The following is a 27,026-nucleotide window of genomic DNA, read 5'->3' on the forward strand; positions in this document are numbered from 1 at the left end:
CTTTGCATTCTTCACAGGGTTGGGAAGCTAATAAAGCTTTAAAAGTCTCCGCTAAATGCAGAGATAAGAAATACATTCTTAGTAACTAAATGCAGCAACAGGCCTCTGGGGGACACAACATCTGATCATTCAGGTAGAGAGCTTTGCTGATGCACAACAGAAGTGGTTTCAGGTTATATCAGCCAGCTTAATTAATTTCCTACCTCTTGACCTCCATGCAATTTTAAAACTTTCTCTTTTTTAGTCAGTGTAATTTTTTTTGAGGTACAACTCTTAGCTTTAACAGTTAATTCTGATACTTTGGGAGACTGTTTTCTGTGTCGGTTATATTCACAGGTAGAGAAAACCAACTCAAGGAACAAATTAAGATATTTATTTTTGTATTGTTACAAATTTGTGGGGGGATTTTCCATTAAATGTATTTAACAGACAACCTATTTGCACTCAGGCCTTTCAGCATTTTAATACGGTAAAATATATACTTTTGGTGCCATACAAATTATGGTTAAAAATAATTCTCAAGGACATACTGAGGGGACAAGAACTTTAAGCAAAATAACTCAAGTTGAAATAGTCAATTCCCTTCAACAGTGGTTTCTATTTCATGACATTATATTCTTTACACTAGCAAACTATATACAAACAATACCACAAAACTACCGTAAGTGCAAAAATGTAAAAAATATACATAAACATATACACAAATTGCTGTGTGTCTGTCTGAGCTACCTTACAATTAAGAAATCCAGTACAAATGCATGGTTTGTATTTATGTATTTGACTTGTAAGTATCTAATATTTAATTGTAAACAAGATTCAGCATGTAGAGCAACTTAAAACAGTTGTCAGAAGCTTAAATCATGAGGCCTGGAGACTGAAGAACTGTACACACTAGGATCCAAACTGACATACATACCCACACATTTTCTGACTTATATTGCAGGGGCATTTCAGGTATTTAAAAGATTTAGAAGTATTTATCTACTCTAAACAAATTCTTGGATTTCATTGTTTTACAAAATGCATACATTTCAATATTTAAAGGAAAATCAGTATCACATTTGCAGGTGTTTGGATCATGTTTGGTAAGTGTCTTGCTCATAACCATTGAACAGCTTTTTGGTTTATTAAGAAACCTTTCTTGGCAACTCAATTAAGGAACAGTAAATGAAAGCAAGCAATGGATGTTCACAATCAACCACTTAGTGAGCAAACAGAAGCAGTCACGTCCCTTAAGCACAGATGAACTCACGGGGGATTATCCAGTGAGTCACTGACAATGCTGACCATTAGGCAAGTACACACAGGGTACACTGCACTGCTAAAAATCTGCAGGATTTAGAAGAGATAGTGGGAAGAAAATGGAAGCTGCCTTTGCATGGACGTGTTGATTTGCTGCTCTCAGTCACTGCTAAGATTCTTAGCAAGAATGGTTTGTTTGTTTTACAAAAGATGGCTGACTTTTTTTCAGGTATTTCCGAGGCACTCATCAATGTATTATTTGAAACACCTGGATATTTAAGAAAACCCAGGATGACAGTTCTATTAGGATGGTGTTGGGCTAAGTAACAGGAATAGCACTAGTACTGTTAGAGTATTTGGAGAGAATTAAACATAGTCGATGCCAGTTTACAGCCTCTACAAATATGAAAACTGCCCATATCTATAGCAACTAATTTCAGTGGAAAATTCAAGTACAACAGTATTTTTGCCAATCTCCTTGTGCTAATGGAGAATACAGTAATGTTATCCATAAGCTTACCTTTCCAGGAAATATGTCCAGAGTCAAATGTCATCTTGTGTATTTTTTTAAGTGCTTGAAAACCCTTACAGTATTGAGCAGAGCATTTGATGAATCCCTTCTCATACATGACACTTTTTGATTTAAAACACAAGCCATGCCCTACAAGACACATTCTGCAAACTGGTCTTAATGTAAAGACTAATTTGCTAAGTTTTGTGATTTTTTTTGGTTTTTTTTAAACATTTCAAACACTGCAACAATGCAGAATATACACCCAAAAATTAAAAAACTATTTCCAAAATAAAATGTTGAAAAAAATTTAGAATCAGTTTCACTGAAAAGGCTCAATAAAGTGCAAGCAGTAAATGAGAGGGTTTACATAGTGAAAAGTGAAGTTTAATAAATTTGTACAATCTGTATTGCTGACAATGAGAGACACGCTATAAAAATGTTTTACCTTGACATCATGCCCTCATATAAAAATATATTCTAATTGCCTTGCTGTACAATCAGATCTTGACAGAATTGAAAAAGAAAAGAACACTGAAATGCCACCACTCCTTTTAAACAGTGTCTGAAAGGAAGAAAATATGTAGATTTATGCTACTGCAGTGTATTCTAATTAAGTGGATAAACTGGATTAGCTATTTACTAGTACTAGCTAATTACTAGTATAGTAATTGCCAATGAAAAAGAGGCATTGCTACTTACTTGCATTGATTCACCACCACTTCTTGAGAAGGCATTCAGGAGGTGCCACACTGCAAACATGAAACTCATTCCTGTGCAAAATGCTCATGCTTTGAGCTCTCACTAAAGCAGAGCTCTCTAATTACTGAACAGAAGTATGCACTACAGCAAGTACTTTTACATCAAAAAATATTTTATGTTATTAAATCTGCAGGTATTTTTGCTCTAAAAAGCATCTCCTCCTGCTTGCAGCAAGTCATTTAACTGAAATAACCAGGTCTTCAGAGTGTACCACGACTTCAACGATTCCAATGAATTGAAACAAAACTTTATAATATCACCTGTCACCCTATACAGCAATTTGTTTTTACCTGGAGCTTTGTTTTCTGAAAAATAATAAAGCAGACTGCAGAAGTCTTCCCAACAGAGAGGACATTTTCAAATCATTTACTGCTGAGCCAGATTCTTTGGTGCTCAGGAATAGCTATTGTAGTATCATGAACAAGCATGCAGTAGCATAACAAGCAGCGATTATTTTCCTTCATACACTCCTGTTTGTCCTGTAAGGCCCATCAGCAAAGTTTCTGCTAGTGGCAGGTACTAAACAAAGGGAGGGAAAATACTTCCTCATGACCCTTTGAGACTGGTATCTGATCAATAGTATCTGATGTCCCCCTTTCAGTGGGGATTTTCCACATGGCATATGGGCAGGATTTCCACTTATGACTAGCACAGAATTATGACAAACTTACTTACTGGCTAGTCATTCAAAGTTTAATCTACTGAAATTCAAAAGGAGTATTTTTCTATTCAAAAGAATCTTTACTTTTTATTCTCCAGTTTTTGCTAATACAAGACAAAAGAAGTTCATTATTGCACATCTATCGCCAAGACTTTTAACTGCCCCAAGATGGTGCAATGTCAGGTGCTTAATAAAGCTCTGTGGAGACCCTGGTCACCTACTAAACAGTAAATAATGTCAGTACCAACTTTGATTTTTGAAGTTTTGCTGTCCTTTTTTTAAAACCTCTCACCCATTCCCAGTTGCAACTAAAGGACCCCAAATACTCACTGTCAAATTATGATGACACACAACCTAAATTAAGAATACCTTGTGAGAGCAGCAACTTTGCAACAATATGAACTTTAAATAAAAGCAGATTACTGAAATAAAGTCTGTATAGCCTTTTAACTATGAAATTATGAAATAACGTTTTTACTTATGATTTTTCATTCTTACAAAGAACTGTTGGCAACAATTATAATTAATTGTTTTCCTGAAGAGTAGGCATTTTTAGCATTGTAATTAGTGTAACAGTAGACAAAAATGTTTTTACATATAATGAGTTTAAATAAATTTAAGACACTTTTCTGTAGGATCATCATCAAATGATGCTCTTTTCAATAATTTGTGTAAGATTCTAAACCACATAAACGATAATGCACATTACATTTTATTCACACTATAAAAAAAGCACAATATACAGGCCATATCCTTTAAAGTGCAACACAACAGAACATTTCTGTAACATTCAGGTTCTTCAAAAACCCACAAAAGTAGGTATTTAATATTTAGGAACAAATTCTCTCTGTAGGTGTATTGACACTGAATCTAAACCCTGAATGGTTATCAAGCTTGTCCTTGCTGTAAGTGCCACGCTAAAAGCGATGCTTATGACCACTAAACAATATTATCTTATCTGCTTCCATATTAGACAGCCTCATGTCTCATGTCCACAATGAAAGCTTTTATCCTCTAGTCAGTGAAGAACATCTGCAGAGCCCTTTACTGAAGACAGTTCTTTGACTATGGTCAGAAAACCTCTTTTAAGTCCACTTAGCTTCACCGTACAGGCTACTGCTTCAGATGTCAAATCTACCAAGAAAAATATGGTAAATGGAACAGAGCAAGCATGTCTCTGAGTTGGCAGCGCATGCTTCACTATGTTTGGCACTATCTACCAAATGTATTGGTAACACACAGTATAAGCACGTACCAATTTGCTTTTCACTTCATAAATCTTTTTTGGTTGGATGTTTTGCTAATAACAGTTGGAAAACCTCATTTGTTCCTGAGATGAACATGACAAAACAAAGTGAGCTCCATCTAAAGCTGCCAACAGGACATTCTTCTTCATTTCCAGCCTTGCTACCTGCCTGCTGAGCCAGATTTACAACCTCAATCCTCCCCAAGGCGCCATTTCTGAGACTCTTCTTGACGCACATCTGGCCTGATCTGGTTTCTCATTCCACCCAGAACGTTTGAGGTTGCCTCTGTTGCAACGATGAAAGGTTTCACCACAGTTGGTGGAATTTGGCGGAGGACTCCTCCTACTGCTCCAGTGACTCCTCTGTTCTCATGCTCACGAGCAGCAGTCTCATAGATGGTTTGGGCTGTGTCCGTAATCCCCTTTCAGAAAATAAAGGAAATCAGTTACACCGAAAAAGAAAAAGCATCCTCTTCTAGTTTTAGGGGAAATTTTAAACTGCACAGCATTTTTCTCCTTGGAGATTTGTATTATAACTGTACTAAATCAATACTGATATAAATATGATTTAGTTCTTCTAATGAGGCTTAAAATAACACTCCTATGAACTTACAGATGCAAATATTTCAGGCAACTTCTGGTGGCACATCTTGCACATAAGGGAAGAAGCTGCGGGGTACTGTGAACTATTGAAAAACTCAGTTGACACCTTACTTCATAGACACTACATAAGGTGCAACCAACAAAGTAAAACACAAAATACAATAAAATCAGGTCAGCATTCTAATTTAAAATACACTGTCATAGTAGAGGAAGGTTTCACTTCTCTTAAATCCTGCACTATGCTTAAACACTACCTCCCTCAGAATTAACAGTAACTGCAAAGGTGGTCAAGCAGAAAGGGAAGGGAAGGATGGATGACACAGCACAGGAAATCAAGTGGCTCAGAATAATTGTAAACCATCCCAATGGAAAAGCACTCAAGTCTTGTTCACACTCATCTGCATGACATCTTAGCTTTTTTCTGCTTTATCCATTCCAGATTTCTGTTAGTTTATGATTATTGATGACGTCTTGTTCAAAGCTGAAATCTCCTCCTCCGTTTGGCCAGCCTAAACTAACATCTGTTATTTTATTCGCTGTTTTAGGAAATAATTCTTAATTTTGGTTCCCAACAATTGCTTCTGCACTCACCTCTTTCACAACACTGTACGCTTTGGCTACACCCTCCCGCAGGTCGACCGGCTGATGAGCCAAGCGATGGCGAGGGAACCGTTTGATCTTTTTCGCTTCAGTAAAGGTAGGCCCTGGTGATACCATGTCATAAGCAGTTTCTGCAGCTGCCTGCACATGAGGAGCAAATGCAAAACACCTGTTATAGCACCCAACCACAAATTTAAGCTACTAATAGGGTGATGTCATTGAAATAAAGAATTCTTATTCCACAAATAATATTCATTTGCATCAGATTAAGGTTTTGTCCAAGAACTTCTGGAATGTGCAGCTCTAACTATACATTAATTCCATAATGAAAGAATGAATGTTGTAGGTTTGGTTTTGTTGTCTCTTCAAAGGCATGCTCTAAACTGAATAAAATGCTCAAGAGAGAAACTGAACATTTGATCAATGGTATTTCTTACAAACACACAAGCACACATATAATCCCACCTGTGATTAATATCACTGTTTTTTTGACTATATATGTTCAAGCTTAGGCGCATATACTATTTTTGCAAGATTAGGTGGTAAAAGTGCATTTTCATTATATTTCCATATACTTTATATTAAGAAACATAAATTATTAACACTTTAATCCAAGATTACCTTAGGGTTAAATCCAGGAAGCTCTATAGACTTTGTGTAGATCTACAGAAAAAATACTTGCTTGGGTGTTTTAAAAAAAGGTACGAATCTACTACTGGGTAATACACATGCACAAAGAACTCATCTTTCTCAATATCAGTGATTTTTTAGTGAGGCTGAACATTTTTGTATTAAACTGTACATTATAATATATTAAATATATTAAGAAACAAGCAGCACCTTGGGTCTTCAGAAGTATTTTAACACAATTTTCTAACCATTGTATTTGATGCCATAGTTCTCACCTCACAGACTGGTGCAAGCTCTACCCAGTCTCTGCTCTCCGATTTATACAGCTGTCCTTATTTTTTTTTTTTTTTTATTACATGCTTCCAAACTTAAATCTACAGCATTAAGATATTAGCTTAACCTAGAGCACTTACTGGTCACACCTCTCATTTTACATCTAACTTCAGGAGTAATATGCTTTACCTGTATAGTCTGAACCATTCTGTTTGTTAGCTCCAGTGCTGCCATCGCAGTGGAAGTACCAAAGGAAGCTGCTCCTCTTTGAAAGCCTCTGACAATACGACCATCCTTGCGGTACTGCTCTATTGGCAACCACACCAGGTCTTTCAGACCTTGCACTGAAAATGAAGGCATAACACCAGAGTCAGAATGTTCTCTTAGATAAGCAGAATGCCTTGAAAGGAAGTGAAAACAAGAGTCAACATGGTTTGTGGTGGTTTTTTGAGGGGGAGAGGTGTTGTTTGGTTTTTAAAGAAACACATTCATATGTAGCTGAATAGTAGCAAGAATTAACTTACCTAACTGCACAAGTGAATGCATAGGCCCTACTCCTCCCAAAATTCCCGGTAGCTGGTTTTTCTTTATATCGTTAAGCCATTCACTGATGGCATAGGAGAACAATTTATCCACACCTAATAAACTAAAGTAAATAGAATTATTAATTTTTTTAAAACAGACAATTCCTAATAAAATATATACATTTATTATTCATCAAAGTAAAAGATGCCATTTAAACAAAAGGAAAGCTTTTTCAAGTGTCATCTTTTGCTGCTGTTGGCTAAGCCAAGCATTTCAAATGCATATGCTTCATAAAACAAACTCAAAACTGTATAATCACATCCAGTTCCATAGGAAGTGAATATAAAACTAAAATTAAGAGTTGATCACCAAGACTAGCACATACATTAAATTCTGTTCTGAATTAGAAGTTCTTCTTCAATTATATATGTATTTCAAAAAACCCTAGAATCAAGAAATATTTGTATGGTCAAAAAGCATTTTGGATTTTAGACGGGCATCTTAACAGAAAATTTGCTTTGCATTTGCAATGCTCAGTTATTCCCCATAAACTTGTTCAATTTGCAATAGCAATGTTGATCTACATTCTGATAAACTTACCCGTGTCTGTAACAAAGCCTCTTCAGCTTTAATTCTGAGCAGTTCAACTGAGCAAGCCCAATAAGAATCCCAGCTAGTGTTCCCTGTAAGTGAAATATTTTGTTATCACATAAATTTACTCAACCCATACAACCTGTGAGAAATAATTTCATTATCTCAAGTCTTACTCACAGGTATTCTGTCTAAACATTCTCCCCCAATCTCCCCAAATGCTATTTGTTACAATGCTATGAATCATGTCATACGGAAACTTGCAAAAAAGGAAACTTGGCTTAACCTGCCACTGCAAGAAAAACATCTGGATACGAGAGGGCTTCTTCAGAAATAAGAAGCTGTAATAAATTATGTAAACATAGCTCTGGCTTTAGTGTGTTCCAGTGATTCTAAAGCTACCATATTTCATGTTTTGACTTCTGATAGCCAGGCAAATTCAAGAAGTTGCTGCTTTCACTTTCCCATATTTTCTTACTGATTTCCCATGACAAAGTACAACTCTTGTTGTGCAAACAGGATTTTTTGATGTCTGCTTCTAAACTCAGTGTGATAAAGAATGCATATCTTAACAAGAACCATGAACATTTTTTTCATCTGTAATAGATTCTGCCATTGCCACAGACGCCCATATGCTACTAGACTGCAAGGAAAGCAAACAAGGACAACAAACAACAATATTTTATTCTGGCATTAATGAAGAAAAAGTAAAATAAAATGCACGATTCTGGCATCAGACAGTGGTGTCATACTTTGAGGGGCACTGCAGCTCTATGCTAAGATTTCAAGCCAATCACTGAGCTCATAAATGTGACAATCAAGTTCCAGCCTGAGTTAATCATATGTGGGGGATCCGTGCCCAAATTTTCCAATTAAAAGTGAAGCAAAGCTTTACTGAAACTAAAGGGGAAAAAAAGTGTTCTAGATTTTATCATTATCACATCCTTAATGAGTAGTGACCATAAAAATATACCCTAAATAATGGGGAGCAGGGAGGGGAAAGCAAAACAAGCAACATCAAATTTTTGTTCTAGAGCATCAGCATTATACACACACCTGATCCATTGACACATGCTTGCCATGGTAATCGAGACGTATTGGAACTTCTGAGGTAAAGCGAAATTCTCTGGGACATACAAAGAAAATATTATAGTGAGAAACATGAAAAGGAAATAAAATTATTCTTCCAAAAAGAAACTCATGGCTCCCCATCCTCCTGGAATAAGATGTCACACCTTTTTTTGTAAACCATAAATTCTTTAGTTACTGTGTTAGTACTTCAGAACAAATTTACAAAATACAGTGGCAAATTCAGCTTTTCTCGGTTTATTCACATCTAGTTCAGATTAGCATTTCTAATAAATTTAACAGTCCTGCAAATGTGCTACTAATCCTGCAAGTGAGCATCTCTATGTTCAAACACACACCCACAAAATGATGGTTCTGTGGGCAAAATTTAGTCCTGCAAGTGGAACTTGATAAAAAATTCTGTTGGTAATGTATGTGGTGAAATAGAACCACAGCCATGCTAATGCAATTTAGCTCTGCACTGCGTACCACAGCACACATCTATTGTTAGAGGCACTTATGATCTGAATGCACATGAAAAAACTTCTGTATAACAAGCTACAATTTTCATAGTCACTTCTCAGTCAGGGCTACATTAGACTTCCTCTTGTGATATTTTAATTCCATACCTCTCTTCCATGACATCCTTATATGCTCTTCCTTTATATACTCGCATCTCTGATTACGTTAGATCTAATTTATAGTTAGACATAAGAGTACAAACACTGCTCTTTTTATGCATTTGTAAAATGTATCATTACTGGTTCTGTATGTGGTGAAGATTTAATTTTTATTTCCTTGTGCACAGTAGTGTGCAAAAGTTAATAAAAATCACTGATGAACTTCCAGTGATAGAAACAAATATATATGCTTTCACAACCAGCCAATAAGCAACAACAAAAAAATGCACCTTGCCCTAAGGTCTGATAGTTTATCACCACACTTTCTTAAAACATTCAGCAGAACAGCTATGTGTCACTTGAAATTTTGTAACAAAAGTTTACCTGAAAAATACTGGCTGATCATTGTATGATGTCGTTTCTTGTGAGAAATGATCATCATCTCCATTAACCACATCCATAGAATCAATGCTGCCATTTTCATTCGCTTGCTTGTGTGATGAAAAAGAAATGACTGGACTTGGTTCCTTAAGGCTGCTGACATGCCTAGGCAAACTACACGTAACTTCAGCACCAGGAGACTTTTTAACTAAGAAAAGAAGTTATACACAGTTAAGTGACTCATATTTTTCACAGTGATTTCAGAAAGATTGTATTTATACAATTACTGTGTCCTTAGTAAGTTCTAATGCTCATTAGTAGGAATTACTAGCAGGGCAATATTTAAATTCTCTTAGTTATTAATAAAAGCTATTACATGCAGCTTATGTTGAGGTTTGTGCATCAGCATAAATAATGCATCTGGATCTAATGGCAGTATTGCACAGGGCTTCATCACCTATGCATTTCAGCATGACATCTCAACAGAAATAGGCAAAGTATAGCTTCTAACAAATGCCCAAATATAGTTAATAGTGGAAACGTGCTTTCCAATATATACTGCTTTTGCATCAGATAGTATAATTGATTAGAAGTACTGCTTCAACTGCATACATACATCATTTAATACCTCTGGCATAAAACAGTATGTTTGTCTAACAGCTTGAAGATGTCTAACAGAGTTCAAGTTTATAAACAAGCAGCACAATGTATTTGTTTTATCTACTAATAACTCCCAATAGCATATACACAGTCCTCAACTTTTTTAAAAGCTCTTATTAAATATGCTCCAATTTTGGTTAAACCTTCTATAGAATTAAGATTCCAGGTGTTGAAGACCTTTGTTCACATTTATAAAATAAAAAGCTTAAATACCTAAAGCTTCTGTGTTCTAAAGAACCAGTCATTAATGTTAGTGCTCAAATCCCCAAACAAGTTTTTATATACACAAGATTCACATGTGAATTTATAGACACATACAAAAATTAAAGGAGAAGGAAGTGGCACTATTATGTTAGGTTTTTTTTAGAAATATACCTTCAGGATCTGGAGTAACTAAGAGTTCTACTTCTGTAGAAAGGCTAGTGAAAAAGTCCTTCAGGAAAAACAAGGCATCCTAATGGCAAAAATGAAAATACAATCAGGTTAAAATAAATACAAAGACACAACTCTCTAAAAACATTACCTACTATTCCAGCTCTATTTCTATGCAGATATGAAACAAAAAATTTTTTTTGTTTTTGAACCTTTAACATATGCACAAACCACACAGAAATGTAGGACAGAAACCAGGAAGACCCTCTTGGCCAATGCACCTTGCTCCATATAATAGGATTTCATGATCTGTCTAGCTCTGTCTTAAAAATTCAGGGTTATTTTTGTCATTTCTACTCTCATTTTGGAGACTGGTCCAGAACACAGGTGTTTTAATGGCTATAAACCTTTCCCTGATTTGCAGTAGAAGGTATTTAAGTATAGTTTATATTCTACTCTAATACCGTCAAAGTCAATCAAATAATTACAAATCAAGTCTCATCACTGCTTCATTAAAAGTCATTAATATCTACGGTATTAATGTCTTAATGATGTCTTAAAGGTATTACATCCCAGTTTCTTTTTTGGACAGATGCATCACACTGGTGCCTTATTCATCCTATCATTGATGATACCTGGACTTTTTTTTCCATTTTTACTTCCAGCTGGTAAGAATGACAGCTTAAGTAGTAATAACAAATATTTCTAATATGACTGCATGCAGCCCTGTGCTTCCAAAGAGCTGTGGTTAATTTCATAGAAGTCGTAAAGGTGAATTTTGTTTATGGTTTAAAGGATGAAAGACTTGAAAAAGTAACCAAGAGGGAACACATTTCCTTCCTAGATGGCAGTATTTCCAGGCTACTTTTTCCTAGATGAAATTATTGCAAACTAGATAGAGTTCAATTTTGCTAATAGCAAAAGGTAAACCTGGTCTCCGATGTGTGTTGAAAGAAAGAAAAAGTAGGTAACGGAAATCCTAATTATGTTCTTAAAAAACCTAAACCCCACGTATCTCTCTGCAGATGACAAATTAAGGAAGAAATGCCTCAACAGAGTAATAACTGCACTTTACATTTGCCTGCACAAACATATATAGCTCTTACTGGTTTAGAAAAAACCCAAATATTTCTTGAATATATCAAAAATACCTTGCACAAAGGCCTGCTAAAGAAAGTAAACCAATTTCTGTTCTTCCTGCCACTGCAGTTGATAGCAAGACAAAGCCTTCAAGTTATTAGAAGCATTTCCTGAGTGCCAAGCGCCCTTGACTAACATGTTGTGAACCACTTCTAGATTAATTATTAACCTTTTTCAATTAAAAACAATGAAGTCGCTTCATGAACAAACAAAACCAGACCACTCAAGAATAAGTAGTTTAAGTGATTTCAAACCCTTTGAGATTATCAGAAGTTTCAGGAGGAAAACTTACTGAGAAAACAGCTTTGCCTAAAGATATTCTTAGTTTTTAAATAAAAAATCTAGTCTTTGTATTAGCTGGAGCAGAAAGGAAAGGAAAGGAAGTTCTAGCATGGATATAAATGGAACAACAGAGATTCAAAGATTAAATAAAAAAGGTATCACACCAAGAAAATGTAAAACATAAAATATGTATGATGGCTAGAAGTATCTGGGTTAAAAGAAACCCCAAGTATAATTAAATAAAGAAAAAAATTTGCTTTTTTTTGCACTGGCACAACCCACCTGGTCAATATTGAGGCGAAGTGGCATTAGTGAAACACGTAAACAACATTCCTGTGGGGATCTGCCAGACTCTGGACGGACATGCAATGCTTTAACTGTCAACTGAAAAAAACCCAACACAATTATTAAATCTCAGAACACCAGCCAAGAAAAGCTTTTACTGCAAAACCTCAGTACTAGTATGATTCCACTTAGCAATTACAGTATTGAATAAAAACTTACTCTGAATGTTATAAAAAAATAAAGTTAAAAGAAACTCCCCAAAAAATTAATAAATCCTTTTTAGAACCAGTAAGACTACTGTATACCATAAAAATACAAATCTGCATGTGTAGTGAAAAGTGAATGTCTGCTTGTATCATTACTGATACAAGCAGACATTTGCTCAAAACCAAATTGTGAAAGCTACCAAAATAGTCCTGACAGTCTCAAACCCATTAATACCTGACGTGCTAACATTCAAACTGACTTTTGAATTAGTTTTAATATCCACAAAGAGTCAAGCAAATAACTATCAACAAATGATATTGCTTCAGTGTTCCACGAACTCACGTTTCTGCTTCTGCAAGATTAAGTGTACATGGCCCCCAAAATGATAGTTCAACCATTGTAATTGTAATGAATTAACATATTTCATAGCTATACCATGTTTGAATGTGCTTTTCTGGGCATCTCCTTACTGCAGTAGAGATAGAGAAATTTATTCATCTGTGATGTCGCTAAGCGATCTCTGATCTCCAGGTCCTGAACAATAAAAACTTGTCGTGACACTGGCTGCTCCAACAGACAGGATTCACCTTCTGCACCACCTGGAGGATACACCTCATGCTGGAATTTCACCTTTTAAAATGGAAAGCCAGCATAATCAGTTTCATTGAAAAACAACATTTAACAGCAGAATACTTCTTTAAAAAATAAACAAAAAACCAGGAAAGCACACCACACATAAGAACTTTTAAAGCTGTCTACTGTTTTAAATTTACAGAAATGATATTAAGATTTCTGAAACTATTCAGGTTTTTACATATCTAGCACTAGAAATCTTCCAATTTCTAGTTGTGCAGATGTTCGTATTTTAGTGTGCAAATTCAAGCAAAACCAAAAAGTCTGTATAAGATAAGGAACTAATTTCACTTTTTTTTAACATTCACTCAACTTTTTCTTCTCAATCCTGGTATCTTTCTCACCTCAAGGTGAAGCCTGTACCAGGCAATCTTGCAAGTCTTGAATCCTGCACCCTCTAACACTTAAGAAAAAAATGTTGCTTCCCTACCAACTGACTTCTCAAGTGGCTTCTTGTGGTCGTTTCCTTCTTTTTACTCACTTTACTCCATTAATATTCTAATTCAGTATTTTTCTTAAATTCTAAGTTATCTTCATCGGGTGACCCCTTGATGAGGCTCGCATTTCCAGCCGTGGTGACCTACAAACCATCCCCTGTCCCCCCCGCGCACGCCGCATCCCGGCCGGCAGTGGAACGCTGCTGAGCGCACGCAGCGAGCGCGGCAGCGGCCTCTGCCGGCACGGCGCCGAGATCCAAGGCAACACCGTTCGTGACCCCTTCTGTTCTCCTTCATTTCTTTAAACACTACTATTAAGCCTTGTACCAAGTATGAGGAAGTAGAGAAAAAAACCTTTATACCACTTCATGCTAACACCAACCCTCATTAAATATCTGCAAACTAAGAGATGGCTATAATTCTACACAGGAAGTTTTCCAGGTGGAATATTAAATGCTTCCCTTTTTCTTCTTTTTTACTGCAATGTCACGTTTTTTTCTAGAAAAGGCTACCTTAAGTATCACATTTCTGGCAAGCTTAAAGTGCTAATGGGATGAATTTTAAGTTTTGGAAATGCACATAGACTACAAAAGGCCTTTATTTTTATGTAGAGCCTTTCATTCTTATGAAAACATTTGAAAAAAATCTTATTTTAAAAAGATTCTGTTATCGGTCCATTTGACATGAAATATGTTTAACTCCTCACCAATACTATTCACAGCACCAGTAAAAGAGCATCTAGTTCCTATGTTAGAGCTAAGCACAGCTTTAAAAAAACCAGTAAGATACTTATGCCTGAAGGGTGATAAATATGTTAGGGGAAACAAAGGAACAATACTCTGATACAACTAGATGTTATTTCATATCCAGTTACCAAACTGATACACTGAGTATTCTCAACAGATCTACATCTTGCTTATTTGGTGAGAATACGTAATTCCATAACAGGTGTATCTATTCAGAATGGAACCGAAGAGAGAAAAACAAAACAGCAGTTGTAAAACTTGTTTATAATGAACAAAAACTTTTAAGAATATTGCAATGGATATCCTTCATCTTTAGAAACAAGCTTATTCAGCAAGTAAGTATTATGCTAATGCTAACAGTTTTGTTAAACAAATTCTACCTTCATCACCATCAAAGTGATTGCTTAGATGTAGATACTGTTGAAAGATATAATACTGAATTCTAAGGAGTATAACACATAAAGACATCCACACACAGAGAGTCATGGCTGTTTCTGTCATTCACCTTGCTTAACTGTATTTCCATTAGGAAGTCTGGGTTTCTTCCTCTTCCTCCACATGCTGTATTCCGTCCATGCCTTGTTGGTGTATGAGAAGGAGAACTATGGGGACTTCTGGGGAAATAAAAAGGAAAAATAGGCTTTTGCAGATCAAAGTTATCCCACTGTTAATATAAAATGAAATGCACTGGATGTAACTTATTACTATTTTAATGATATTCAAAAAAACATGGAAACTGTGTTACTGTTAACCAAATTTCTTTTTGTTCAAGTAATATATACCTAAACAGAATGCTAGGTGTATGTATCCCACCAAATTAACATTCATAAAACATTTCCTTAATTTTGGCTGTGATAATTTTACTCTTTAGTTTACATGACATCCTGTAAATCTGACTCTTATGCTCCTTAAGCCCTGACCTCTTTAGGAAAATTTGACTTCTAATACTACCCTAAAACAAAATGCATCCTTCCATTCCCCCCAGAAAAATCAGCAAAATCAAACCCAGTTTGTCCAGGTTAAGACATGGGAGAAATACACCCTGATTTGTGAAGTTAAACTGAATAAGATTCTAGATGATCTTTAAAATCCCTTCCAACCCAAACCATTCTATGATTGATTCCTTGTGAGAAGGGAGCCAAGAAGCAAGCAAGGGAGACTTGAGACTGAACAATAAGATTACTCCAAATCAAAAGAAAATTAAGTATTTCTAAATCTTCTAATCCACATAATTAGATCAAACACTTACATGAAACTTTTAGCTGGAGAAGTTGATGGTGCAGTTCCAAAATCCCTTCCACCATAAAGATGCCAAATAAGAGATATTTCCTTTACAACATAGCGTACAAGAGGAACAGGAAAATGAAGGGGAGCTTTGCTTGTATCCGTTTTTTTTATAGGTTGGCTGAAATGATTTTCCTTTATAACAATTGCATCATCAACCATTATTTTTATAACTGGCTCTTCCTCTTTTTCCTAATTTAAAAAAAAAAGCATATAGCACTGAGAAGGTGATAGCATTGAGAAGGTGGAATCTTTCTTTATTGAGATGTCTAAATCTTTCCTATGAAAAGGAAAACTTTACTGTCTTCTAAAGCTTATACAACACATGATTGGTTTAGAAGTGTTTTTTATAAAGACAAAAGCATATGAAAGAAAAGTAGAAGCTCCAAAGTAGTTAAAAACAACAATAAAAAAACCCAAACCAAAACAAAAAACTTCCCCACCCAAACTATAAACAAAACAAAGTTCTAGTTGAAAGCAAACAGAAAACCACAGAAGAGCCCAGGCTACCCTATTAGCACTTTTGGAAACAAACAAGCTCAACTATAACTGGCAAAGTACAGCCTCTAATCAGAGACCCAGGAACTGCTTCTGTCAATTAAGAAGAATACCACCAGAAAACATGAACCCAGTGCAGAGGACAGACAGTGGTGTAAAGTGACACACAAGCTTTTCTCTGAGGTTTGGCAAGGACCTTGGGTCCTTAGAAACATTGAGAGCTTGGATTAAGAGAGAAATGAACAAAAGACAAGAAGACGTGCAAAGCTGCTGTTTTGATAAATGCTGGTTTTTGCTTAACACATTTTTTTCCTAACTATGCCATTATTGTAAGTCAAAAATGACAATGATTAAACATGACTAAAACGTAGGAAAACTGCCAATACAGCTTAATGTAACATTCAGATCAGAGAACAATTACATAGTGCTGAGATACAGAAAAATCTTATCTATTTGAAAGTACTTGCACTCATTCCTAACGGTAACAACGCGTAAATTCCTTTCAATCAGAAAAACTTCACTAAGCAACCACGGAAATCTATAAAATCTAATTTGTCCAAGTTTTACATAGGCTTTTCTCTAATTCAGTTTATATATGGATTTTTTTTTTTAGTAATTTTCAAAGGAACTTACAGCAACAGCAACTTTAGGTGCAAAAAGAATGCAGAAATCATCACTTTCTGCTGGAACATCTCCCATGGCCTCACTTAACAGGTGATGAGTAAATGAAGCATAAGTGGGACTTGGCTCTTGTGAGACATTTCCACTTTCATCTGGAAACAGGAAGAGATCTGAGCAAGATGGTTCCTGAGTTTGAGATTTGTCATCCAAAACCCCTGGGAGTTGAAGGAGGGTTGAGAAAAAACATGTTTCAGTGGAAAAACCCTTACAAAATATGAAAATTAAGTAAGAGTTAATTAATGTTTGTTACTTCAATTATATCAAGGAAATTTGCTTATTATATCTTGAATCAATTCCTACTATGAATAAAATACAATTCTCAAGTTTCTCATTCTAGTAGTAAGACCACAGCATCAAAAACTTTCAGTACTACAGTGACTGCTCACTTTCCACCACAGAAAACACCACCAGACATTATGGAAATAGTAATGGAATAGAAATCTATTTGCAGTACAAGATCTTATTAAATTTAAACCTGAATTACACTCCAGCCATGATACAGAAGCCATAATCCTATGATAAAATCAACTCTCTTCTTCTATCTGCTAATTCAAAAAAATGTTCATAGCTTGAAGTTCTTCCTGTGACTCGGAACTGCACCATCTTCCTGGACTACCTTCATACACAGAAGAGAGGTCTTTGATTCCGTCACACTAACTTATACTCCTACAGAATTTGGGGTCTGGACAGAGTCCCAGAGTCAGATTTCTTCCTTGCCGCTTTCAGTACCTCAGTAAAGTGTATTTGACTAGAATCTCAAAGTACTTCTGCATTATTATTATTATTAGAAGCAAGAATCCCTTCCAAAGTTTTGTGCTAGTTTGAAGACTTCAGACATCCTAAGTACATGCTCCCATTCTTATTGCAGCATCTCAACATACACAAAACTTTCAATCCCACTTTCTTTCCAGAGAAGCTGTACTTTAAATGTAGGTAGGCCTTCAGAGGATTCCTACCATTAGACTCTTGCTTCATGGCAGAAGCAGTCTGTTGAGTCTCAATTTCTTCCATTGCATCACTCATCAAATCCCGTAAAATCTGCTGCTCTGATTCAGCGAGGCCTGGTCCGTGGGAAGATGGTTGGCTAAAGGTCTCTACCTGTAGGAGAGGAACTATACATAGTTACATCTCAAAGACAACAAATGCCAAAAAAGATTTTGATAGAACAGCTTGATTCACAGCCCTTCAACTGTGAGAAAAAACACTAACTTGTTAAATAGTCAAGTGATCTGAAACACCAAGCTGGATGATTCATAAAGTAGGTTAGAACATTATGGTTCAGGGTACTTAGATCATCACAGTACATGGACACCTCGTATTTGTCCTGGAATTTTCTTCTTTAGATAAGAATAAAGTACAAGAGGTAAACAGCATAAAATATTTTACAATATTTAGTGACCAAAGTAGAAAAAACTCCAAAACTTTATTTTAACTCTGAAATATATTTTAAATTAGATACAATCTGTTTATTTCTTTGCAGGAAACCTCACATTATTTGTAAATAGAACGAGGATTAAAATTAAAATATATCACCAAGAAGCAGAAAGTTAAGTTGCTATCATTTTGCCATTCTATACCTTCATTTTTGGCTTGCTAACTCCACGTTTAACTTCTGTCTTAGTGGGTGGATGTAAATCACCATAACTTGCAATATATTGTATGAGATTCATTAGTGCAGCACACGAATCAGAGCAGGTACGAATATGGATTACATCACTGGAACAGTGCAGCTCAAAACGTGGCTTAGTCTAGACAGCAACAATGAAAAGACAAGAATACACTTCAAATTACCCTAAAGTTCCATAAAAATAGCACATACAGAGATGTTTTTAAATTATTTTACCTAACTAGTCAGAAAAGGAGTTTAAAAAAAAATACAAGTAAACTGAAAAACCTTCCTTGATTTTAAGTATAATAAAGTAATTTTCAAATTACAATCTCTCATGAAGATTTTACATTTTATTTTGTTTGTGATTAAATACTTACTCTTTCTCCATCAGAATCAGATTTCACTGCTGTAATGGTTAGTTCCAGCAGTCCCATATCCATAACACGAACATAATCTGAAATATGATGATTTAAAAAATACTAAGACAATAACAAACACCATATACCTATCACTATAAAACCATTAAAAGCAGCATGAGCTGTAAAGGAATCTTTTTTATCAAAACCTTTTGTATCTCTGCATTTCCTTCTTTTATGAGAATTACTTTCAGATTTCAAGTTTCAGCTACTCAAATCAAGAACTTGAATCTTTTCAATCCAAAATATCACTCCCACTACCACCATCTGTGTGCAGTGTAATCTTTTAAGATATTTATCCTCATTCCATCTGTGGGAGTTAAGAGAAACCAAGGCACACAGAAGCTGAATGACTAAACATTCAATCAATTTTTTAATTGAAGTGAGAGAGAACACATGTTCATATTGTACTAATCTTTCAGTGTCATGAATAACTTATTTGCCCTCTTTTGTTGTTTAAATAGAACAGGCATACCTTTACTGTGCCCCCTACTAGAGATCTTTTACCTAAGCTAAATACATATGTTTGTGGGCACAAGGTTTTATTATTTCTCCAATTCATTTGTTAAATATTGATTCAAGTTCCTCAGTCCTTAAAGGCTCTTACTATTTGAATGAGAGCAACCCAGTTGGTATGATTCTTTTGAGAACCTAGAACTTTGTGCCATATAGCACCTTTCAAGTTCAACTATTTAGAACATATATCTCATGAGATCTCGTACCTATGGAAATTTCTTTCTGCGAAACTCCGGATTTTTAAAAATATGCTTTTTCAAATACCTGTTATTAAACTGTAACAAGATACTAGAGGAATTGCAAGATGCTTTTCTCTGACATACTTCTGGATCCACAAATCCAAATCCAGGCACTCAGATTTTTATCAACATTTCACTATTCTCTCATAGTCAACTTGCTGCTCCTTATCTCCTCAAACCTCTTCTTCAATAACCTTTATATATGCAGAATACACCTGTAATTTTGTTTCTTTAGGCTCTGCAATTGATTAGTCATATGTAAAGCATCCTTACCTCTATGGAGGTTCACCGTAACAGTGTTGCACTTGTCAGACAAATGCAAAGCAGCTTCATCTAAAATTATCCTAAGAGACAAAAACAAGATGAAATAAAAATGCTAGAGAAATGCTGTGTAATTAGTAAGTCAAAAGAAATTAGTATATAAAAAATATTCAAAAACACAAATATGCCTAACATATCTTAAATCCAAACTCTTCACTTTAACCTTTCATAATTTTCAAATCCACTGGCAATTAACCACTGTAAGATATTTTCCCCATTGTTAATTATGTATTTCTTACATTTCAATTTCTATATTTGATCCTTCCTAGAATAAGAAATAATGGCTTAACCCTTAACACTTATTTCTATTTTTGTCTTTTTCTCTTCTTTGAAACATTTATTTCAAGGGTCACTTAAAAGGTTTTATTAATAAAAACAATCAACTTGGTAGATATTTCACTACAGAACAGGTATAACAGAATGAGTATTCAATGGAAGTTGCAAGGAAAATTATTAGAAGTTACAGATATCTTCATTAGTCACTAAATATTCAATTAATTAATATACTGTCTCCAAGTAACAAATTATAAGAAATCTTAAGGTTTTACTAATTCATAAAATAGACATAACTTCATTTCAGAACATTCCACTCTTATCAAAAATGCAGAATTGCTTGTTGTTAAAGGAAGCAATCCAACAAAAAAGTATAAATAAACAAAATTATTTAACCTAATAAAACAGAAGGACTACACATTAGCAAAGTCTCTTTCAAAAGACAGAAACCAGTGTGATCATTTACACAACATCAGTGCTTCTGAGGTGAAAAAAGCAGACAGGCACTACAAGTTTTACAGGAGCTTACATGATTCACAATCATTTAAATCATACCTGAGAGTAGAAGAGGATTTATCTACTGCAACACTGCTGGAAATGCTGAAAGTTTCAACAGTAAGTAGAGATCTGACTGGCAAAAACAAGGGCCTAATAACAAATAGGAAAAACAAATCAGTACTCTGTACCTATCTGGAAGTTCACTCAAAGCCTTATATATTACCTAACTCCATCTTCCCAGACCTAGGCAAGTCATATCCTACTATAAATAGCTTCCAGTTCGAGGGATTTCTGTTAAGTACTTTTTCCAAGAGAGCCTAAATAAGTATTATTCACAGTATGTAAACTCAAACATTCCTGAAGAATAAGTATATAGCTGCAGTGCCAAGCAACACACTTGCAATTTTACTTACCTATAATCAAGAGCACAACTCCACAGATGTACATGAAAAGTTGTAATTGTAGCTGGAGGATTATATCCCAGAACAGGCTCATCAGAAATATTCAAAAAATATAAAATCTAAAAATCACAAACATATTAATACTTCAATATCTGTTAAATTAACAAACAACTACACATCACAAAAGAGAAAATCTGTAACAGGTATGACAATAAAATGCTAGATTAGTAGAAGGAAAAGGTGTGAACAGTCTCAGATATTTAAAGATGCTTACTCAATATCTTTATAGAGAGAAGCATGGAATGTAAACAAGACAAAAAAACCCCATAAAAACTGCAGCTTCAAAGGTATGAAAAAGACCAGTCCACAGACACTCAAGTGGCTCCTTATACAAAGCCTCACAATGCATTTTTAAAACACTGCCCAAATACAGTCTTATTCATCCCTCTTTGTACCTGTTATTACAGTGTTTGCATTTTCTTTGCTCTCTCTCTGAAAAGTTAACTTTTCTTGTAATGCTCAAGTTATCTTCAAGTTATTGTTCAAGTTATCTTCAAGTCTTTCTTGGGGGGTGGGCATGGGAAATATGCTCAGAACCATGTGCACATTCATTGTATAAACAGCTTTTTGATGTACTACCACATAAAACTAACTCCTATCCTCCTCTATAAGATCTGTCATAGCTCCCTCTCAAATATGTTACACTATAAAATTCTTCTTAAAATATTCCAAACTTGGGGCATACCATCACTGCTAGTCTTTAATTTTTTTCTTCTCTCTACCTCTTTGGACAATTTTTTATTTGATCCCTTCCCCTCCAAAAAAGATTGCCTGTGATGCACTTGGTAAAGCTACTTCAGAAAAACTTCATAGAGCAAAGAAGCAACATGGTGTAAAGCAGGCTACACAAACCCACAGGAATATAATGCTGAGGAGAAAATAACTCCACAGCAGAGTCCAAAGCCCCCAGTTCAGCTCCACACAGTTATACAGTAACAATGCATGTGAAAATAAGCATATCATACAGACTGGAGGATAAACAGGAGAAGCTTGAGTGCCAAGGGTTACTATCTGTAATCCAGTATGGGGCAGGTACATGCAACTACACTGCTCCTGTGCTAATGGCATGTCTTGCCTCATGGCTTCACACACAGATCAAGGGGCTCCAGCCCTGCCTGCTATACTGTACCTCTGCATCCACACCTATGAGTACAACCCTTCTCATTCACAAGTGTTTCTGTAAACTGCTGCTCACTACCTCCCCGAAGTCCTCCAGTACTGCTATTTCAGCAATACCAAACAGGAAATGTACAAGTGAGAAATGAGACTTGAGGGATAAAGTGAGCAGAAGGGAAAAATACAGAAATGCTTTCAGTACTGCAAATAACACATTTGCTTGTTTTGAGGGTATTTTTAACTTAAGGATTATTTATGTATTTGAATAGTATTGCACTACTGACATTTTTCATCTGAATTTTAAACAAAACCCAACAGAACAGAGTAAACCTACCCCGAGCCTCCCTGACATGTTATGGGCAGAAAGTTAGGATGATGAGAGGAACAGTACTAAATTAATAGACATGAAATAATTTAAAAGTAAGATTGTCATCTGTCAATGGTCTCAAAGAGAAACAAGAAAGAAAGAATAACACTTTCAATAGCAGAGTATGATAACAAGGAACAGCCTAACATCAAGATTTTCAATCAAGATTTAGTTTGACAGTTAAAGCAATGAGACAAATTGAAGATGTCACCAAGAACTGTAGCAACCTGACCTGTTCATGCCAGCTTAAACCTGAAGGCAGCACTCGGTGCTGAAGGGTGGCTCCTCGTAGTCCAACAGCAACCAGAAATTCCTGCACAACAATGTTGGATGACTTGGCTTACATGAAACACATGTAACTATGTCACATCTAGATTATGAAACAGTGTCATCCTTCTGCTCCCAAAAATCTCCTGGTGTCTAGAAAAACCCTGCTTCCCAATACAGAAACCCTGGATAATACAGTATCACCCTTTTTGCAACAGGATAGTTTAGAAATGGCAGCTTTGTGGTGGCAGTAGGAAGGAAGGCTGCCTCTACATTCACTCTGGGATTCAGCAAAAATTACCAGGAATAGCAACCCAATGTAGTTCACATGTGAGACAGTTGAACCCCCATAACATTTTGCTGGTCTACAGAACCCTTCTTTAGACAACTCAACCAACCTGTTTGACACCACTATGCCAGCTAAGAGGTCATCCTTCAGCCACACTAATGAATGCTACTGTCATTTACCAGTGCCATTCCAAATAGGTAAGCAAGGGCTGCCTATTAGATGACACTGCTAGTTAACTGCAGTGTAACTCTATATTTGTTCTTGCCCATTTTGACACCAGAGAAAATCAACAAAAATAAAAAAGGTCAACTGTCCAAAAAATGCATTCAATAAAGAAACAGTGTGATTGGCAAAGTGAAGCATTGGAAGAATTAGTAAATTAAGCTGCTGCTTAATTTTTGTAATCCACCCAAAAGTTTCTAACAGAAAATTATAGTTTGAAAATTAATGTCTCAGAACTATATGGTTTCTTCATCTATAACCCTTCTAACTCCATGTCTAGATGCTTTCATACAAACTGAGATAACTATAATTTATAAAAGTACAAATAACACAAACCTTTGTATTGCTCTCTATTTTATCTGATTGGATTTTGACTGCAACAGTCAGCATACTTGGACTATCCACTCCTACACCATCTGAAGTAGTCCTACTAAGACCATCTTCTTCAGAAAAACAAATAGTAGGCTCTAACCAATGGGGACGTATTGTGCTGGGCAGTCGTACTTCAGAGGAAGGGACGACTCCATCTACTAAACCTGCAGAGAGATTTTGGAATGAATTACCAAAGCTGTTACTGATGAAGCGTTACAGAAAATGGCTTTTGTGCTTAATGCCTAAAAAGTTATTTTAATTACCAAAGTTAGTCACGCACGCTGACAACCAAAAACTGTGAAGGGAAGGTTATGGGTGATCCAGTATTTAAAACCAGGGTTCTAGCTATAATCTTCAATGTCACTATTAGAGATTGCGTTTTTTTATGTGCCCAAAAAAATGGCAAAGTTGAAGTAACAGACAGAAATCTCCTACAGATTGCATGGAGAGATAGGAACATGTATCTCCTCTTTGTTTTATGAGATAGTGCCAGGCTAACTTCTAAACACACAATGACTAAGCCTTGCACTGAAACATGACTACCACTGATCCAGAGGTATCTGAGGGGGAAACCTTAAAAGGTTTAACTACATGGGGGTTTCCAGACATACACAAACTACACAGTCACCTGTGGACTACAACTAACTACTCAGGAAAACACAGCAGCCACTGATAACCCATAGCTTTTTTAATTAAACAACCAGTAACATGTAGGAAGTGTGTATTGTCATGGTAAAGAATAGACTGTACGGCTAATTTGCCAGAGGATCACAATATCTCTAAAGACCAGCAGTTGTCAAGCAAAGTTAGAGCTAAACTGTAACTAAATACAGTTATCATGAAGTTGCATTACTGTAGCATTTAGAAACATTAGCCATAAATTATATCTATTGTGCCAAATGATACACTATGAGAGAAAAGAGAAAAAAATACAGCCTTTTTCCTAAAAGGCTTCAAGCTTATTTCATTTCAAATTTAGTCCCAAAGACACCTAAATCTCACCCCCACCTTGATGATATAAGTTGAGGCTGCTAGAATGGAGACAGACATAGTGTCTGTCCTCAAAGCCTTCATATTTAGTCACACTGAAGAGGGAGCCACTGTTGAACTCAACCCAAAATTCGCCGTACTTTCCTTCGAGTGTATTTCCATCATCCTGCTGAAGGAAGAATAGAAATGATGAAATTATTGTTTGCTCACAGTTTGCAGCACTTAGACAGTCTAAACTAACACAACACTTGCTACCAATACATGTTTTCCTGCTTGCATTTCATTATTCTCATGTGAAGCAAAGCAAACAGAATTTGCAAAATACTGTGTTGCATTACTGCCTAGTTATAGTAGTATAAAGATTACAGAATTACTGTTAACAACACTAGCTCCTTCCAGATAAGTACATACAGCATGAAAGGGATCCATGGTCAAAACAAGAAAAAACTTGTTCCAGCCCCAGTGCCTCACCTTCACATCTGTGAATACTGACACTAATCCATGTGTCACATTTAGCAGAACAGACAGAAAGCTTTGTGAGTTCTTATTCTGTGAGTCAAGCTTTTTCCTTCTGCGTGAACGATAGTTTGGATCAACAGTGGAATAATATTGCAGTGTTTCTTCCTCAGATCCACTTTCATCATCTAATAGATAAAACGGAGAACAACTCATTCTCTAGCTAGTACACATATCATGCCAACAACTCACTGTTTCTCCATTGGTAATGCAATTCAATTTCACACTTATTTTACTCAATTAAACAGTAATCTACCTTTTTTTTGTCTTGGTTTAAGTTCTCATAAGTTTACAAAATCTTTCCACTAACAGCTTAATCACTTCAGCCAATTATGCTTCTAAAACACTATAGTTCTAGATGATTTATTAAGTGTATTACCATAATTAACTGCAGATTTAAATTGACTAAAGCTGTCTTTACTGAAAGTGTTGATGAGCTGGCTGGCCACAGAGAGTCCAACACCATAAGAAAGGTTTTCAAATGTTTCTACAGGAGATGGAGCTGTGGGTTCCCACAACAATAAATCATTGCTGATCCTAGGAAGAAATACATTATCATTACATAAAATACGTGTCTGTATTCCCACTCTGTATTAAGTCAGTCAAGCATAATTCCTTTGCAGACTTTATGTAACAGATTCCAGATTCCATAAACAAGATAGAGAAAATAAAGTTCAAGAGCACAAGAAACAATAATATATTCATGAGCAAAAGCAAAAAATAATGGAAGTAACTTTTATTCTGTAATTATGGTAGGCACATATCCAAGTCTAACACATGATAGTGACACAAAATCCTCTATAACTAGGTATCTATTAGCTCAGTAGGTTGGAGGGGGAGTTGAGAAACCCCTATTTTGATCACATCAATTCTCAACTAAGTTGCAGGAAACATTCATTCTTTTGGTTTCAAGTGAGTGTGTCTGTCAGGGTAAAGACAGATGTGACATTCAGTACAGAAGTATTACAACAAAATATTCAGTGGAAGGTTCTGCCTTGCCACTTTGGAAGTGAAAATACTCTGGAAGTAAAGTAATACCTATCACAGACTAAAATAGATCAGCATCTCTTGCATATTGCATAGCATAGTACCAATCTAGTAGTATTTTGTTGGTTTTTGGACAGCAAACTAACAGAAATAAACAGTGAACACCCATCTGTAAGCTGGGTTCGCTTTCTCTACATTTTTATAAACTTTTGCGAGGCTTACAAAACTGGGTTAGGGTTTTTTCTCTGACTGCCTTGCAAATTCTAGATTTTTAGATAGAAAGAATAAAATTGAGCACAACTGTTTTTTAAGTATAATAATCTGTTTAAAGAAGAGATCAGAAAGATTAGAGCAAAATGAAACATTGCACAGGGATCTGAACAAAGAATTCACCGAGAGCTAAAGACTACTTAGCTTCACCCTTTCTTCACAAAATCTGCCAAACACTTTTTATCAGACAGCTGCCATGGCATGAATCAGATGCATGACACAACGGTGTCATATGAGCTTGGAAAAATATTTATATAGCACTTTATGGTTTTATATAAACTATACAAATGAGTTCCTGCTATACCTGCTTAGACAATTGTTTTTGTCAACAGTGAACACAGAACTGAATGTACAGGTCA

The 27,026-nt window shown here is 35.6% G+C and overlaps 1 protein-coding gene across 3 annotated transcripts in view; it reads right to left on the minus strand.

Annotated features, from left to right (window-relative positions):
* Positions 1-351: 351 nt before the first annotated feature.
* The window catches only part of ATG2B (autophagy related 2B), a 46,779-nt gene continuing 20,104 nt past the window's right edge, over positions 352-27,026 (minus strand). Inside the window, exons 19-42 of one of the 3 annotated variants that reach the window (XM_042048319.1) lie at positions 25,790-25,947; positions 25,366-25,538; positions 24,913-25,063; positions 23,869-24,068; positions 22,987-23,067; positions 21,224-21,330; positions 20,868-20,960; positions 19,992-20,062; positions 18,925-19,001; positions 18,516-18,686; positions 17,895-18,036; positions 16,891-17,093; positions 15,725-15,951; positions 14,981-15,086; positions 13,095-13,289; positions 12,450-12,551; positions 10,749-10,827; positions 9,717-9,921; positions 8,701-8,770; positions 7,654-7,736; positions 7,053-7,174; positions 6,718-6,872; positions 5,617-5,766; positions 352-4,844 (exon numbers count right to left, since the gene is read on the minus strand). In XM_042048319.1, coding sequence (XP_041904253.1) covers positions 4,614-4,844; positions 5,617-5,766; positions 6,718-6,872; positions 7,053-7,174; positions 7,654-7,736; positions 8,701-8,770; positions 9,717-9,921; positions 10,749-10,827; positions 12,450-12,551; positions 13,095-13,289; positions 14,981-15,086; positions 15,725-15,951; positions 16,891-17,093; positions 17,895-18,036; positions 18,516-18,686; positions 18,925-19,001; positions 19,992-20,062; positions 20,868-20,960; positions 21,224-21,330; positions 22,987-23,067; positions 23,869-24,068; positions 24,913-25,063; positions 25,366-25,538; positions 25,790-25,947 — 3,352 coding nt within the window. In that variant the 3' untranslated portion in view covers positions 352-4,613. Of the gene's footprint in view, positions 4,845-5,616; positions 5,767-6,717; positions 6,873-7,052; positions 7,175-7,653; positions 7,737-8,700; positions 8,771-9,716; positions 9,922-10,748; positions 10,828-12,449; positions 12,552-13,094; positions 13,290-14,980; positions 15,090-15,724; positions 15,952-16,890; positions 17,094-17,894; positions 18,037-18,515; positions 18,687-18,924; positions 19,002-19,991; positions 20,063-20,867; positions 20,961-21,223; positions 21,331-22,986; positions 23,068-23,868; positions 24,069-24,912; positions 25,064-25,365; positions 25,539-25,789; positions 25,948-27,026 lie in introns of all 3 variants that reach the window. The other 2 variants (XM_042048320.1, XM_042048317.1) reach the window with 2 other exon arrangements.

The sequence above is a fragment of the Corvus kubaryi genome, unplaced genomic scaffold, assembly GCF_017639235.1.
Source record: "Corvus kubaryi isolate FWS band 111438036 unplaced genomic scaffold, C.kubaryi_AGA036_p1.0 66, whole genome shotgun sequence".
Classification (NCBI taxonomy): Eukaryota; Metazoa; Chordata; class Aves; order Passeriformes; family Corvidae; genus Corvus; species Corvus kubaryi.